General features: G+C 40.7%; 1 protein-coding gene across 1 annotated transcript in view; it reads left to right on the top strand.

Annotated features, from left to right (window-relative positions):
- LOC311112879 (GRB2-associated-binding protein 1-like) overlaps positions 1 to 5,374 on the top strand; it is a 55,403-nt gene extending 50,029 nt beyond the window's left edge. Inside the window, exon 10 of the mRNA XM_084156023.1 lies at positions 3,578 to 5,374. Coding sequence (XP_084012149.1) covers positions 3,578 to 3,736 — 159 coding nt within the window. The 3' untranslated portion in view covers positions 3,737 to 5,374. The remainder of the gene's footprint in view (positions 1 to 3,577) is intronic.
- Positions 5,375 to 16,003: the final 10,629 nt, after the last annotated feature.

The raw sequence follows: 16,003 nt of genomic DNA on the forward strand, positions 1-16,003 counted from the left end.
GCCCCTTAGTCCGGTACTGCCCCTTAGTCCGGTACTGCCCCGTAGTCCGGTACTGCCCCTTAGTCCGATGCTGCCCCTTAGTCCGGTGTTGCCCCTTAGTCCAGGTGGGGTTAGTTGGAGGGTGGTCATTGGGAGGAGGCTACCGAAGCAGGTTGTGACTGCGGTGGGGTGGGGATCACGACCGGGGCCAGAGCCGCCACCGGGGACAGACGCCCACCCAGACCCTCCCCTAGACTGTATGCTGGTGCGCCCGGAGTGCGCATCTTTAGGGGGGGGTACTGTCACACTCTGGCTCCGGGACTGTGTGTTAGAGCCAGGGTGTATTTCATTTGGTGGTGTTGGGTTGGGTGAGTTTCATTTGTTTGTGTTTTTGGTGATTGGTTAATGACTCCCAATCGGAGGTAACGAGTGTCAGCTGTCGGCTCGTTATCTCTGATTGGGAGCCATATATATTCTGTGTGTTTTCTCCTGTGTTTGGTGGGTTATTGTTCCAGTGTTCTATGTTCTGTCGGTGTCACAGAGGACTTCACGTATCGTCATTTGTTGTTTTTTCGTGGTTGCTTTAATTAAATAAAGTCATCATGTTCACTCCACGCGCTGCGTATTGGTCCGCTCCTTTAGACGATCGTGACATCATTGTCATGCTGGAATACCCATCCACGACCCATTTTCAATGCCCTGGCTGAAGGAAGGAGGTTCTCACCCAAGATTTGACGGTACATGGCCCCGTCCATCATCCCTTTAATGCGGTGAAGTTGTCCTGTCCCCTTAGCAGAAAAACACCCCCATAGCATAATGTTTCCACCTCCATGTTTGACGGTGGGGATGGTGTTCTTGGGGTCATAGGCAGCATTCCTCCTCCTCATAACACGGCAAGTTGAGTTGATGCCAAAGAGCTCGATTTTGGTCTCATCTGACCACAACACTTTCACCCAGTTCTCCTCTGAATCATTCAGATGTTCATTGGCAAACTTCAGACGGGCCTGTATATGTGCTTTCTTTAGCAGGGGGACCTTGCGGGTGCTGCAGGATTTCAGTCCTTCACGGCGTAGTGTGTTACCAATTGTTTTCTTGGTGACTATGGTCCCAGCCGTGTAGTTCTGGGCTGATTCCTCACTGTTCTCATGATCATTGCAACTCCACGAGGTGAGATCTTGCATGGAGCCCCAGGCCGAGGGAGATTGACAGTTCTTTTGTGTTTCTTCCATTTGCGAATAATCGCACCAACTGTTGTCACCTTCTCACCAAGCTGCGTGGCGATATTCTTGTAGCCCATTCCAGCCATGTGTAGGTCTACAATCTTGTCCCTGACATCCTTGGAGAGCTCTTTGGTCTTGGCCATGGTGGAAAGTTTGGAATCTGATTGATTGATTGCTTCTGTGGACAGGTGTCTTTTATACAGGTAACAAGCTGAGATTAGGAGCACTCCCTTTAAGAGGATGCCGAGCAGTTGCCATGCCAGGCGGTGATGCAACCGGTCAGGATCAATCAATCAAATGTATTTATAAAGCCCTTTTTACATCAGCAGATGTCACAAAGTGCTTATACAGAAACCCAGCCTAAAACCCCACACAGCAAGCAATGCAGATGTATAACCACGGTGGCTAGGAAAAACTCCCTAGAAAGGCAGGAACCTAGGAAGAAACCTAGAGAGGAACCAGGCTCTGAGGGGTGGCCAGTCCTCTTCTGGCTGTGCCGGGTGGAGATTATAACAGTACATGGCCATTAAGGCCAGATTGTTCTTCAAGATGATCAAACGTTCATAGATGACCAGCAGGGTCAAATAATAATCACAGTGGTTGTAGAGGGTGCAACAGGTCAGTACCTCAGGAGTAAATGTCAGTTGGCTTTTCATAGCCGAGCATTCAGAGGTCGAGACAGCAGGTGCGGTAGAGAGAGCGAGAGAGAGAGTCGAAAACAGCAGGTAGCACGTCTGGTGAACAGGTCAGGGGTCCCTAGTACCAGGCAGAACAATTGAAACTGGAGCAGCAGCACGACCAGGTGGACTGGGGACAGCCAGGAGTCATCAGGACAGGTAGTCCTGATCCTAGGGCTCAGGTCCTCCGGGAGGGGAGGGAGAGAGGGAGAGAGGGAGAGAGAGAGAATTAGCATACTTAAATTCACACAGGACACCAGATAAGACAGGAGAATTACACCAGATATAACAGACTGACCCTAACCCCCTGGCATATAGACTATTGCATCATGACATGACATCGTGCACCTGCTGTTATTGGCAAATAGACACACACCCCCACCCCTCGTCTTACCAGACGTAGCTGTTCTGTCCTGCCGATGCACGGAAAACCCAGCCAACTGTATATTATCCGTGTCGTCGTTCAGCCACGACTCGGTGAAACATAAGATATTACAGTTTTTAATGTCCCGTTGGTAGGATAGTTTCGAGCTGAGATCATCCAGTTTATTCTCCAGTGATTGCACGTTGGCCAATAGAACGGATGGTAGAGGCGGTTTACCCACTCTCTACGAATTCTCACAAGGCACCCCGATCTCCGCCCCCTGTATTTCCGTCTTTTCTTAACGCTAATGACAACGATTTGGGTCTGGTCTCGGAGAAGCAGTATATCCTTTGCGTCGAAATCTTTGTCCAGTTCGAGGTGAGTTATCGCTGTTCTGATATTCAGAAGCTCTTTTCGATCATAAGAAACGATAGCAGCAACATTATGTACAAAATAAGTTACAAAACAATGCGGAAAAACACACAAAATAGCGCAGTTGGTTAGGAGCCTGTTAAACGTTAAACCATTCTAGACATCTTACACCATCATCCCGGAAACCGACTCCAATTCGTATACCGCCCCAACAGATCCACAGATGACGCAATCTCAATCGCACTCCACACTATGTACATAGGGCAGCGGTCTCTAGCGTGCAGGGTAGATTTACCAGTTAGTTTATTTACCAGGTTAGTTCATTTTACCAGGTTAGTTTATTTTACCGGGTTAGTTTATTTACCAGGTTAGTTCATTTACCGGGTTAGTTCATTTACCAGGTTAGTTTATTTTACCGGGTTAGTTTATTTTACCAGGTTAGTTTATTTACCAGGTTAGTTCATTTACAAGGTTAGTTCATTTACCAGGTTAGTTCATTTTACCAGGTTAGTTTATTTTACCAGGTTAGTTTATTTACCAGGTTAGTTCATTTACAAGGTTAGTTCATTTTACCGGGTTAGTTTATTTTACCAGGTTAGTTCATTTACCGGGTTAGTTTATTTACCGGGTTAGTTCATTTACCGGGTTAGTTCATTTTACCGGGTTAGTTCATTTTACCGGGTTAGTTTATTTTACCGGGTTAGTTCATTTACCGGGTTAGTTCATTTACTGGGTTAGTTCATTTACCAGGTTAGTTTATTTACCAGGTTAGTTCATTTGGAATATGGGTCTGTGCTAGACATACATTTATATGATAAAGCTCATTATATCTGTTTCAAAAGAAAAATATGTTTCAGAATAAAACATTTAAAACGTTTGTGTTTCAGAATAAAATTCCACTTTCGTGTTTCAAAATAAAAGTCTGTGTTTTAGAATAAAAGTCCCTCCTGTCTTTTTGTTTTCAGAAAAAGAGTGTGTTGGGTGGTTCGATGGGTTCGAGTGAAGGGGAGCGGGCACGTGAGCGTGTGGACTATGTGGTCGTTGATCCTGAGAGAACCAGAGCTCTGAAAAGTACCAGGGAGGCGTGGCACGATGGGAGGCAGTCTACTGAGAAGGACAAATAACACACACACACACACTGATCAGACACACACACACACACTGATCAGACACACACACACACACACACTGATCAGACACACACACACTGATCAGACACACACACACACACTGATCAGACACACACACACTGATCAGACACACACACTGATCAGACACACACACACACTGATCAGACACACACACACACTGATCAGACACACACACACTGAACAGAAACACACACACACACACACTGATCAGACACACACACACACTGATCAGACACACACACACACTGATCAGACACACACACACACACTGATCAGACACACACACACACACTGATCAGACACACACACACACACACTGATCAGACACACACACACACTGATCAAACACACACACACTGAACAGACACACACACACACTGAACAGACACACACACACACTGATCAGACACACACACACTGATCAGACACACACACACACACTGATCAGACACACATACACACTGATCATACACACACACACACACTAATCAGACACACACACACACACACACTGATCAGACACACACACACACTGATCAGACACACACACACACACTGATCAGACACACACACTGATCAGACACACACATACACACTGATCAGACACACACACACTGATCAGACACACACACACACACTGATCAGACACACACACTGATCAGACACACACACACACACACACACTGATCAGACACACACACTGATCAGACACACACACACACACACACTGATCAGAAACACACACTGATCAGACACACACATACACACTGATCAGACACATACACACTGATCAGACACACACACACACACACACTGATCAGACACACACACTGATCAGACACACACATACACACTGATCAGACACACACACTGATCAGACACACACACACACACTGATCAGACACACACACTGATCAGACACACACACACACACACACACTGATCAGACACACACACTGATCAGACACACACACACACACACACTGATCAGAAACACACACTGATCAGACACACACATACACACTGATCAGACACATACACACTGATCAGACACACACACACACACACACTGATCAGACACACACACTGATCAGACACACACACACACACTGATCAGACACACACACTGATCAGACACACACACACACACTGATCAGAAACACACACTGATCAGACACACACACACACACACTGATCAGACACACACACTGATCAGACACACACATACACACTGATCAGACACACACACACACACACACACACACTGATCAGACACACACACTGATCAGACACACACATACACACTGATCAGACACATACACACTGATCAGACACACACACTGATCAGACACACACACTGATCAGACACACACTGATCAGACACACACACTGATCAGACACACACACACACACACTGATCAGACACACACCCTGATCAGACACACACACTGATCAGACACTCACTGATCAGACACACACACTGATCAGACACACACACTGATCAGACACACACACTGATCAGACACACACACTGATCAGACACACACACTGATCAGACACACACTGATCAGACACACACACTGATCAGACACCCACCCGGCTGAGCCCTCTCAGTTTTAGTTTTATGTCCCTATATATAAATAGCAACAAAGTTCAAATGATTGAGTGACAGATTGGATGGGAAATCAGTATCTCTACTGTGTCAGCACAATGGACAGAGCGCACCGCGGGGTGTAGTGGGAGGGGCTATGGAAACCCATGGGGGGGGGGGTTAGGTATGACTCCTTTGGGTTTCCATAACAAGCGGTAAAAAACGCTTCTCATCTGTGGTTAGCCTAGTGAATAACATGCTGTGCCTCCTTTGATATATAAGGTCAGGGCCAAGTTTACTGTTGAAGCTGCTTCACTCTACTCTCCTCCTCACGCCCCACCACTACAGAGTTCAGTTAGCATCTTAGCTAGCTGTAGAAAGCATTAGAGTTATTAGCATTAGCCTATTTAGCTCGAACCAGCTAATCTGCCACGATGCATATCAGAAATTGGCTTCACCAAAGTACCCAAAACAAAGCCGTAGGAGAAGGAGAGTGATGAGCAGCCGCCCACCGAGGCCGCCGCCCACCGAGGCCGTAAAAGACTGTTCTTCAGTACGTTGGATGCTGTCATTGTTGAAATGTCAGAACGATTCAGGCGATCACAACAGCCAACTGGTGGAGGCTCTGTGTGCCCTTGACCCAGAGAGACATGACTTTCTAGATGTGAAAAAAGGTGAAACCACCGCTGGATCTAAGAAGGTGAAACCACTGCTGGGTCTAAGAAGGTGAAACCACTGCTGGATTTAAGAAGGTGAAACCACTGCTGGATCTAAGAAGGTGAAACCACTGCTGGATCTAAGAAGGTGAAACCACTGCTGGATCTAAGAAGGTGAAACCACCGCTGGATCTAAGAAGGTGAAACCACCGCTGGATCTAAGAAGGTGAAACCACCGCTGGATCTAAGAAGGTGAAACCACTGCTGGATCTAAGAAGGTGAAACCACTGCTGGATCTAAGAAGGTGAAACCACTGCTGGATCTAAGAAGGTGAAACCACTGCTGGATCTAAGAAGGTGAAACCACCGCTGGATCTAAGAAGGTGAAACCACCGCTGGATCTAAGAAGGTGAAACCACTGCTGGATCTAAGAAGGTGAAACCACTGCTGGATCTAAGAAGGTGAAACCACTGCTGGATCTAAGAAGGTGAAACCACTGCTGGATCTTAGAAGGTGAAACCACTGCTGGATCTAAGAAGGTGAAACCACTGCTGGATCTAAGAAGGTGAAACCACTGCTGGATCTAAGAAGGTGAAACCACTGCTGGATCTAAGAAGGTGAAACCACTGCTGGATCTAAGAAGGTGAAACCACTGCTGGATCTAAGAAGGTGAAACCACTGCTGGATCTTAGAAGGTGAAACCACTGCTGGATCTAAGAAGGTGAAACCACTGCTGGATCTAAGAAGGTGAAACCACTGCTGGATCTAAGAAGGTGAAACCACTGCTGGATCTAAGAAGGTGAAACCACTGCTGGATCTAAGAAGGTGAAACCACCGCTGGATCTAAGAAGGTGAAACCACTGCTGGGTCTAAGCAAAACAGATTTTGGTGGAAGCTGAGTTTAGTGTCACTCGCGCCAGTTTTTGCAGACTGAAATCCGTCGTTCCAAATGGAATGATTCTCTAGGCCTCTCTCCACTATGCCGACTTGGTCAAAAGCATTTCAACTTTTATGTTTATTGTGGTTTAGCGTGATATAAGCAGAATTCTATATAATTCCAATGCAAGAACTCAAATAATCCCCCCCTGGATATAGCTACATATTGGTGTGTTTCATCATAGAAATATAGGCTACATTCTATTATGGTTGTCATGGTAGCCTAATGGTTTCCATGGCTGTAAATGGAACTGTACGTATTGGAAACGTGTTTATGGTAGGCTGGCATTGCTCAATTGATTACGTGGGGTCAAATTTTGATTCACAAATCTGATCACAACGTGTTGCTGAACTCACGAGCAAGCGACATGATTTCCCCATGTTTGAAGCGGGCCTATAGGCCTGTTTGTTTGGCCAGACAGCTGTGCGTGGCTGCATCTCACTGCAGCAGGCTGTGTTTTTGTTTATCTGGATCTCCATTCGCCTTTTGTTTACTGCGTTTGTTTACTGTTAATGTAGCTAGTGTAAATATAGATGGTGTCATGCGTTTATCCATCTGATATTTTGTTCAACTGGGCCTACCGCTTGCTACCGCTGTTCTGTTCCGTTCTCATTCATTCGTTCACATTCGCGGTTGTGTCGGTATTCTAAGCCCAACTGCCATTCAGTATTTTTGTTTGCGTGCGTGAATAACTAGGCTACTACTCTCAGCGTTTAGTTTAGCATTACTTTGGTAAGAGCTGCGTGTACGGCTCCATTCACATACGCTAATTCACCTATTACAAACAGCCTTTCTATCTTGTAAACCTATATTCATTACCAAAACAGCCTTGCTTTTTAGTGTGTAGGGTGCTGTCCATTCTGCTGATACAGTGGAGATAGGTTAAAACTTTCGCGCCAAACCTGTCACTTCAAAAAGAACTCGATGATCTCTGAGTTTCGGCATTTTAACTTTAGGTTTATTGTGGTATAGTGTGATATACGCAGAATTCAATATAATTCCGATGGAAGAACCCCCAAAAATGGTGCCCCCTCACCGATTTCAACTACCTCCTTAGTGACTTTATCCTGGCGCCGGATCTGTCTTCAACACACACACCTTGAAGTTGAATATTGAAGTAGCTGAATGTTTCTGTGGAAGTCTCTGAATGTTTCTGTGGTAGTCTCTGAATGTTTCTGTGGTAGTCTCTGAATGTTTCTGTGGAAGTCTCTGAATGTTTCTGTGGAAGTCTCTGAATGTTTCTGTGGTAGTCTCTGAATGTTTCTGTGGTAGTCTCTGAATGTTTCTGTGGAAGTCTCTGAATGTTTCTGTGGAAGTCTCTGAATGTTTCTGTGGTAGTCTCTGAATGTTTCTGTGGTAGTCTCTGAATGTTTCTGTGGTAGTCTCTGAATGTTTCTGTGGTAGTCTCTGAATGTTTCTGTGGTAGTCTCTGACATGTTATGTTCTAAAACCTTTACTGTTAGTTATGGGGAAGATGTGATGTTACATACTACTACAGGTACATACATGATGTGATGTTACATACTACTACAGTTACATACATGATGTGATGTTACATACTACTACAGTTACATACATGATGTGATGTTACATACTACTACAGTTACATACATGATGTTACATACTACTACAGTTACATACATGATGTGATGTTACATACTACTACAGTTACATACATGATGTGATGTTACATACTACTACAGTTACATACATGATGTGATGTTACATACTACTACAGTTACATAAATGATGTGATGTTACATACTACTACGGTTACATACATGATGTGATGTTACATACTACTACAGTTACATAAATGATGTGATGTTACATACTACTACAGTTACATACATGATGTTACATACTACTATAGTTACATACATGATGTGATGTTATATACTACTACAGTTACATACTACTATAGTTACATACATGATGTAATGTTACATACATGATGTGATGTTACATACTACTACGGTTACATACATGATGTTACATACTACTATAGTTACATACATGATGTTACATACTACTACAGTTACATACATGATGTGATGTTACATACTACTACAGTTACATAAATGATGTGATGTTACATACTACTACAGTTACATACATGATGTGATGTTACATACTACTACGGTTACATACATGATGTTACATACTACTATAGTTACATACATGATGTTACATAATACTACAGTTACATACATGATGTGATGTTACATACTACTACGGTTACATACGTGATGTTACATACTACTATAGTTACATACATGATGTTACATACTACTACAGTTACATACATGATGTGATGTTACATACTACTACAGTTACATACATGATGTGATGTTACATAAATGATGTGATGTTACATACTACTACAGTTACATACATGATGTGATGTTACATACTACTACGGTTACATACATGATGTTACATACATAATATTACATACTACTATGGTTACATACATGATGTTACATACTACTACGGTTACATACATGATGTTACATACTACTACAGTTACATACATGATGTTACAGACATGCTGTTACATACTACTACAGTTACATACATGATGTTACATACTACTATAGTTACATACATGATGTTATATACTACTACAGTTACATACTACTATAGTTACATACATGATGTGATGTTACATACATGATGTTACATACTACTACGGTTACATACATGATGTTACATACTACTACGGTTACATACATGATGTTACATACTACTACAGTTACATACATGATGTTACATACTACTACGGTTACATACATGATGTTACATACTACTACAGTTACATACATGATGTTACATACTACTACAGTTACATACATGATGTGATGTTACATACTACTACATTTTACATTTACATTTTAGTCATTTAGCAGACGCTCTTATCCAGAGCGACTTACAGTTAGTTAGTGCATACATTTTTTTTCATACCCCCTGTGTGAATCGAACCCACAACCCTGACGTTGCAAACGCCATGCTCTACCAACTGAGCTACATCCCTGCCGGCCATTCCCTCCCCTACCCTGGACGACGCTAGGCCAATTGTGCGCCGCCCCATGGGTCTCCCGGTCGCGGCCGGCTACGACAGAGCCTGGATTCGAACCAGGATCTCTAGTGGCACAGCTAGCACTGCGATGCAGTGCCTTAGACCACTGCGCCACTCGGGAGAGTAACTACGGTTACATACATGATGTTACATACTACTACAGTTACATACATGATGTGATGTTACATATTACTACGGTTACATACATGATGTGATGTTACATATTACTACGGTTACATACATGATGTTACATATTACTACGGTTACATACATGATGTTACATACTACTACAGTTACATAGATGATGTTACATACTACTACAGTTACATACATGATGTGATGTTACATATTACTACGGTTACATACATGATGTTACATATTACTACGGTTACATACATGATGTTACATACTACTACAGTTACATACATGATGTTACATATTACTACGGTTACATACATGATGTTACATACTACTACAGTTACATAGATGACGTTACATACTACTAAATTAACATACATGATGTGATGTTACATACTACTACGGTTACATACATGATGTTACATACTACTACAGTTACATACATGATGTTACATACTACTACGGTTACATACATGATGTTACATACTACTATGGTTACATACATAATGTTACATACTACTATGGTTACATACATGATATTATATACTACTACAGTTACATACATTATGTGATGTTACATACTACTACAGTTACATACATGACGTTACATACTAATACGGTTACATACATGATGTGATGTTACATACTACTACGGTTACATACATGATGTTACATATTACTACGGTTACATACATGATGTTACATACTACTACAGTTACATAGATGACGTTACATACTACTACAGTTACATACATGATGTTACATACTACTACGGTTACATACATGACGTTACATACTACTACAGTTACATACATTATGTGATGTTACATACTACTACAGTTACATAGATGATGTTATATACTAATACGGTTACATACATGATGTGATGTTACATACTACTACAGTTACATACATGATATAGGAAATCAAAGTTCTCAATGAATTAAAATAGATCTGTATTGTTCATCTGGTGTCTCTCTGTTTAGTGGTCCAAGAAGGATATCAGCTGATTCATACACTGAGTGTACAAAACATTAAGGACCCTCCCCCCACCCCCCCCTTTGCCCTCAGAACAGCCTTAATTCGTCGGGTCATGGACTCTACTAGGTGTCGAAAGCGTTCCACAGGGATGCTGGCACCATGTTGACTCCAATGCTTCCCACAGTTGTGTCAAGTTGGCTGGATGTCCTTTGGGTGGTGGACCTTTCTTGATACACACGGGAAACTGTTGAGCGTGAAAAACCCAGCAGTGTTTCAGTTCTTGACACAAACCGGTGCGCCTGGCACCTACTACCATGCCCCATTCAAAGGCACAGAAATATTTCACCATCTGAATGGCACACATACATGATGTGATGTTACATACTACTACGGTTACATACATGATGTTACATACATGATGTGATGTTATATACTACTACAGTTACATACATGATGTTACATACTACTACGGTTACATACATGATGTTACATACTACTACAGTTACATACATGATGTGATGTTACATACTATAACGGTTACATACATTATGTTACATACTACTATAGTTACATACATGATGTTACATACTACTACGGTTACATACATGATGTGATGTTACATACTACTACGGTTACATACATGATGTTACATACTACTATAGTTACATACATGATGTTACATACTACTACAGTTACATACATGATGTGATGTTATATACTACTACAGTTACATACATGATGTGATGTTACATACTACTACAGTTACATACATGATGTTACATACTACTACGGTTACATATATGATGTTACATACTACTACAGTTACATACATGATGTGATGTTATATACTACTACAGTTACATACATGATGTTACATATTACTATGGTTACATACATGATGTTACATACTACTACAGTTACATACATGATGTTACATACTACTACGGTTACATACATGATGTTACATACTACTACAGTTACATACATGATGTGATGTTATATACTACTACAGTTACATACATGATGTTACATATTACTATGGTTACATACATGATGTTACATACTACTACAGTTACATACATGATGTGATGTTACATACTACTACGGTTACATACATGATGTTACATACTACTATAGTTACATACATGATGTTACATACTACTACAGTTACATACATGATGTGATGTTACATACTACTACAGTTACATACATGATGTTACATACTACTACGGTTACATACATGATGTTTCATACTACTACAGTTACATACATGATGTGATGTTATATACTACTACAGTTACATACATGATGTTACATATTACTATGGTTACATACATGATGTTACATACTAATACAGTTACATACATGATGTGATGTTACATACTACTACGGTTACATACATGATGTTACATATTACTATGGTTACATACATTATGTGATGTTACATGCTACTACGGTTACATACTTGATGTTACATATTACTATGGTTACATACATGATGTGATGTTACATACTACTATGGTTACAGACATGATGTTACATATTACTACGGTTACATACATGATGTGATGTTACATACTACTACAGTTACATACATGATGTTACATACTACTATGGTTACATACATGATGTTACATACTACTACAGTTACATATATGATGTGATGTTACATACTACTACGGTTACATACATGATGTTACATACTACTACGGTTACATACATGACGTTACATACTACTACAGTTACATACATGATGTTACATACTACTACGGTTACATATATGATGTTACATACTACTACAGTTACATACATAATGTTACATACTACTATGGTTACATACATGATGTTACATACTACTACAGTTACATACATGATGTGATGTTACATACTACTACAGTTACATACATGATGTTACATACTCCTACGGTTACATACATGATGTGATGTTACATACTACTACAGTTACATACATGATGTGATGTTACATACTACTACAGTTACATACATGATGTGATGTTACATACTACTACAGTTACATACATGATGTGATGTTACATACTACTACGGTTATATACATGTTACATACTACTACAGTTACATACATGATGTTACATACTACTACGGTTACATACATGATGTGATGTTACATACTACTACAGTTACATACATGATGTGATGTTACATACTACTACGGTTACATACATGATGTGATGTTACATACTACTACAGTTACATACATGTTACATACTACTACAGTTACATACATGATGTTACATACTACTATGGTTACATACATGATGTTACATACTACTACGGTTACATACATGATGTTACATACTACTATGGTTACATACATGATGTTACATACTACTACGGTTACATACATGACGTTACATACTACTACAGTTACATACATGATGTTACATACTACTACGGATACATACATGATGTTACATACTACTACAGTTACATACATAATGTTACATACTACTATGGTTACATACATGATGTTACATACTACTACAGTTACATACATGATGTGATGTTACATACTACTACGGTTACATACATGACGTTACATACTACTACAGTTACATACATGATGTGATGTTACATACTACTACAGTTACATACTTGATGTTACATACTACTACGGTTACATACATGACGTTACATACTACTACAGTTACATACATGATGTGATGTTACATACTACTACAGTTACATACATGATGTGATGTTACATACTACTACAGTTACATACATGATGTGATGTTACATACTACTACAGTTACATACATGATGTTACATACTCCTACGGTTACATACATGATGTGATGTTACATACTACTACAGTTACATACATGATGTGATGTTACATACTACTACAGTTACATACATGATGTGATGTTACATACTACTACAGTTACATACATGATGTTACATACTACTATGGTTACATACATGATGTTACATACTACTACGGTTACATACATGATGTTACATACTACTACAGTTACATACATGATGTTACATACTACTACAGTTACATACATGATGTGATGTTAAATACTACTACGGTTACATACATGATGTTACATACTACTACAGTTACATACATTATGTGATGTTACATACTACTACAGTTACATACATGATGTTACATACTACTACAGTTACATACATGATGTTAAATACTACTACGGTTACATACATGATGTTACATACTACTACAGTTACATACATGATGTGATGTTACATACTACTACAGTTACATACATGATGTTACATACTACTACGGTTACATACATGACGTTACATACTACTACAGTTACATACATGATGTGATGTTACATACTACTACAGTTACATACATGATGTGATGTTACATACTACTACAGTTACATACATGATGTTACATACTCCTACGGTTACATACATGATGTGATGTTACATACTACTACAGTTACATACATGATGTGATGTTACATACTACTACAGTTACATACATGATGTGATGTTACATACTACTACAGTTACATACATGATGTTACATACTACTATGGTTACATACATGATGTTACATACTACTACGGTTACATACATGATGTTACATACTACTACAGTTACATACATGATGTGATGTTAAATACTACTACGGTTACATACATGATGTTACATACTACTACAGTTACATACATTATGTGATGTTACATACTACTTCAGTTACATAGATGATGTTATATACTAATACGGTTACATACATGATGTGATGTTACATACTACTACAGTTACATACATGATATAGGAAATCAAAGTTCTCAATGAATTAAAATAGATATGTATTGTTCATCTGGTGTCTCTCTGTTTAGTGGTCCAAGAAGGATATCCGCTGATTCATACACTGAGTGTACAAAACATTAAGGACCCTCCCCCCACCCCCCCTTTGCCCTCAGAACAGCCTAAATTCGTCGGGGGGAATGGACTCTACTAGGTGTCGAAAGCGTTCCACAGGGACGCTGGCCCATGTTGACTCCAATGCTTCCCACAGTTGTGTCAAGTTGGCTGGATGTCCTTTTGGGTGGTGGACCATTCTTGATACACACGGGAAACTGTTGAGTGTGAAAAACCCAGCAGCGTTTCAGTTCTTGACACAAACCGGTGTGCCTGGCACCTACTACCATACCCCGTTCAAGGGCACGTAAATATTTTGTCTTCCCATTTACCATCTGAATGGCACACATACACAATCCATGTCTCAATTGTCTCAAGGCTTAAAAATCCTTATTTAACCTGTCTCCTCACCTTCATCTACACTGATTGAAGTGGACTTAACAAATGACATCAATAAGGAATCATAGCTTTCAGATGGATTCACCTGGTCAGTCTATGTCATGGAAAGAGCCGGTGTTCCTAATGTTTTGTACACTCAGTGTATGTACAGTACTTACAAATATGTTTGTTACAAATAAAATACACATAAAAATGTATAAAATGTGACACTTCCTCTCTTTCCCGCGTGTTTGGAATATAAGCTGTTCATCATAACACAGGAAGTGGAGGAAGAAGAGGAGGGGAGGCAATCATCTCTAACAAACACAGCGTACACCACCTTCGACCCTTCCTCCCAGACACCCTACCACCACCACCACCACCGAGGTCTCCCTCTCTGGGCTTCCCCCATTTCCTGGAGCTTCGACACCGGCTCTGCTCCAGGCTGGGATGCTCTCTGCAGGGGGACGTGTTGGAGGTTGGTCCCCGTGTCCTGGTCCTCTCCCATCTCTTTCTCTGGAGCTCCTCTGCTCTGGCGACCCCCCCCCCCCCCGCTGGAGATGACGTGGCGCTGCAGGAACAGGGAG

This window comes from Coregonus lavaretus (assembly GCF_964263955.1).
Source record: "Coregonus lavaretus genome assembly, chromosome: 39".
Lineage (NCBI taxonomy): Eukaryota > Metazoa > Chordata > Actinopteri > Salmoniformes > Salmonidae > Coregonus > Coregonus lavaretus.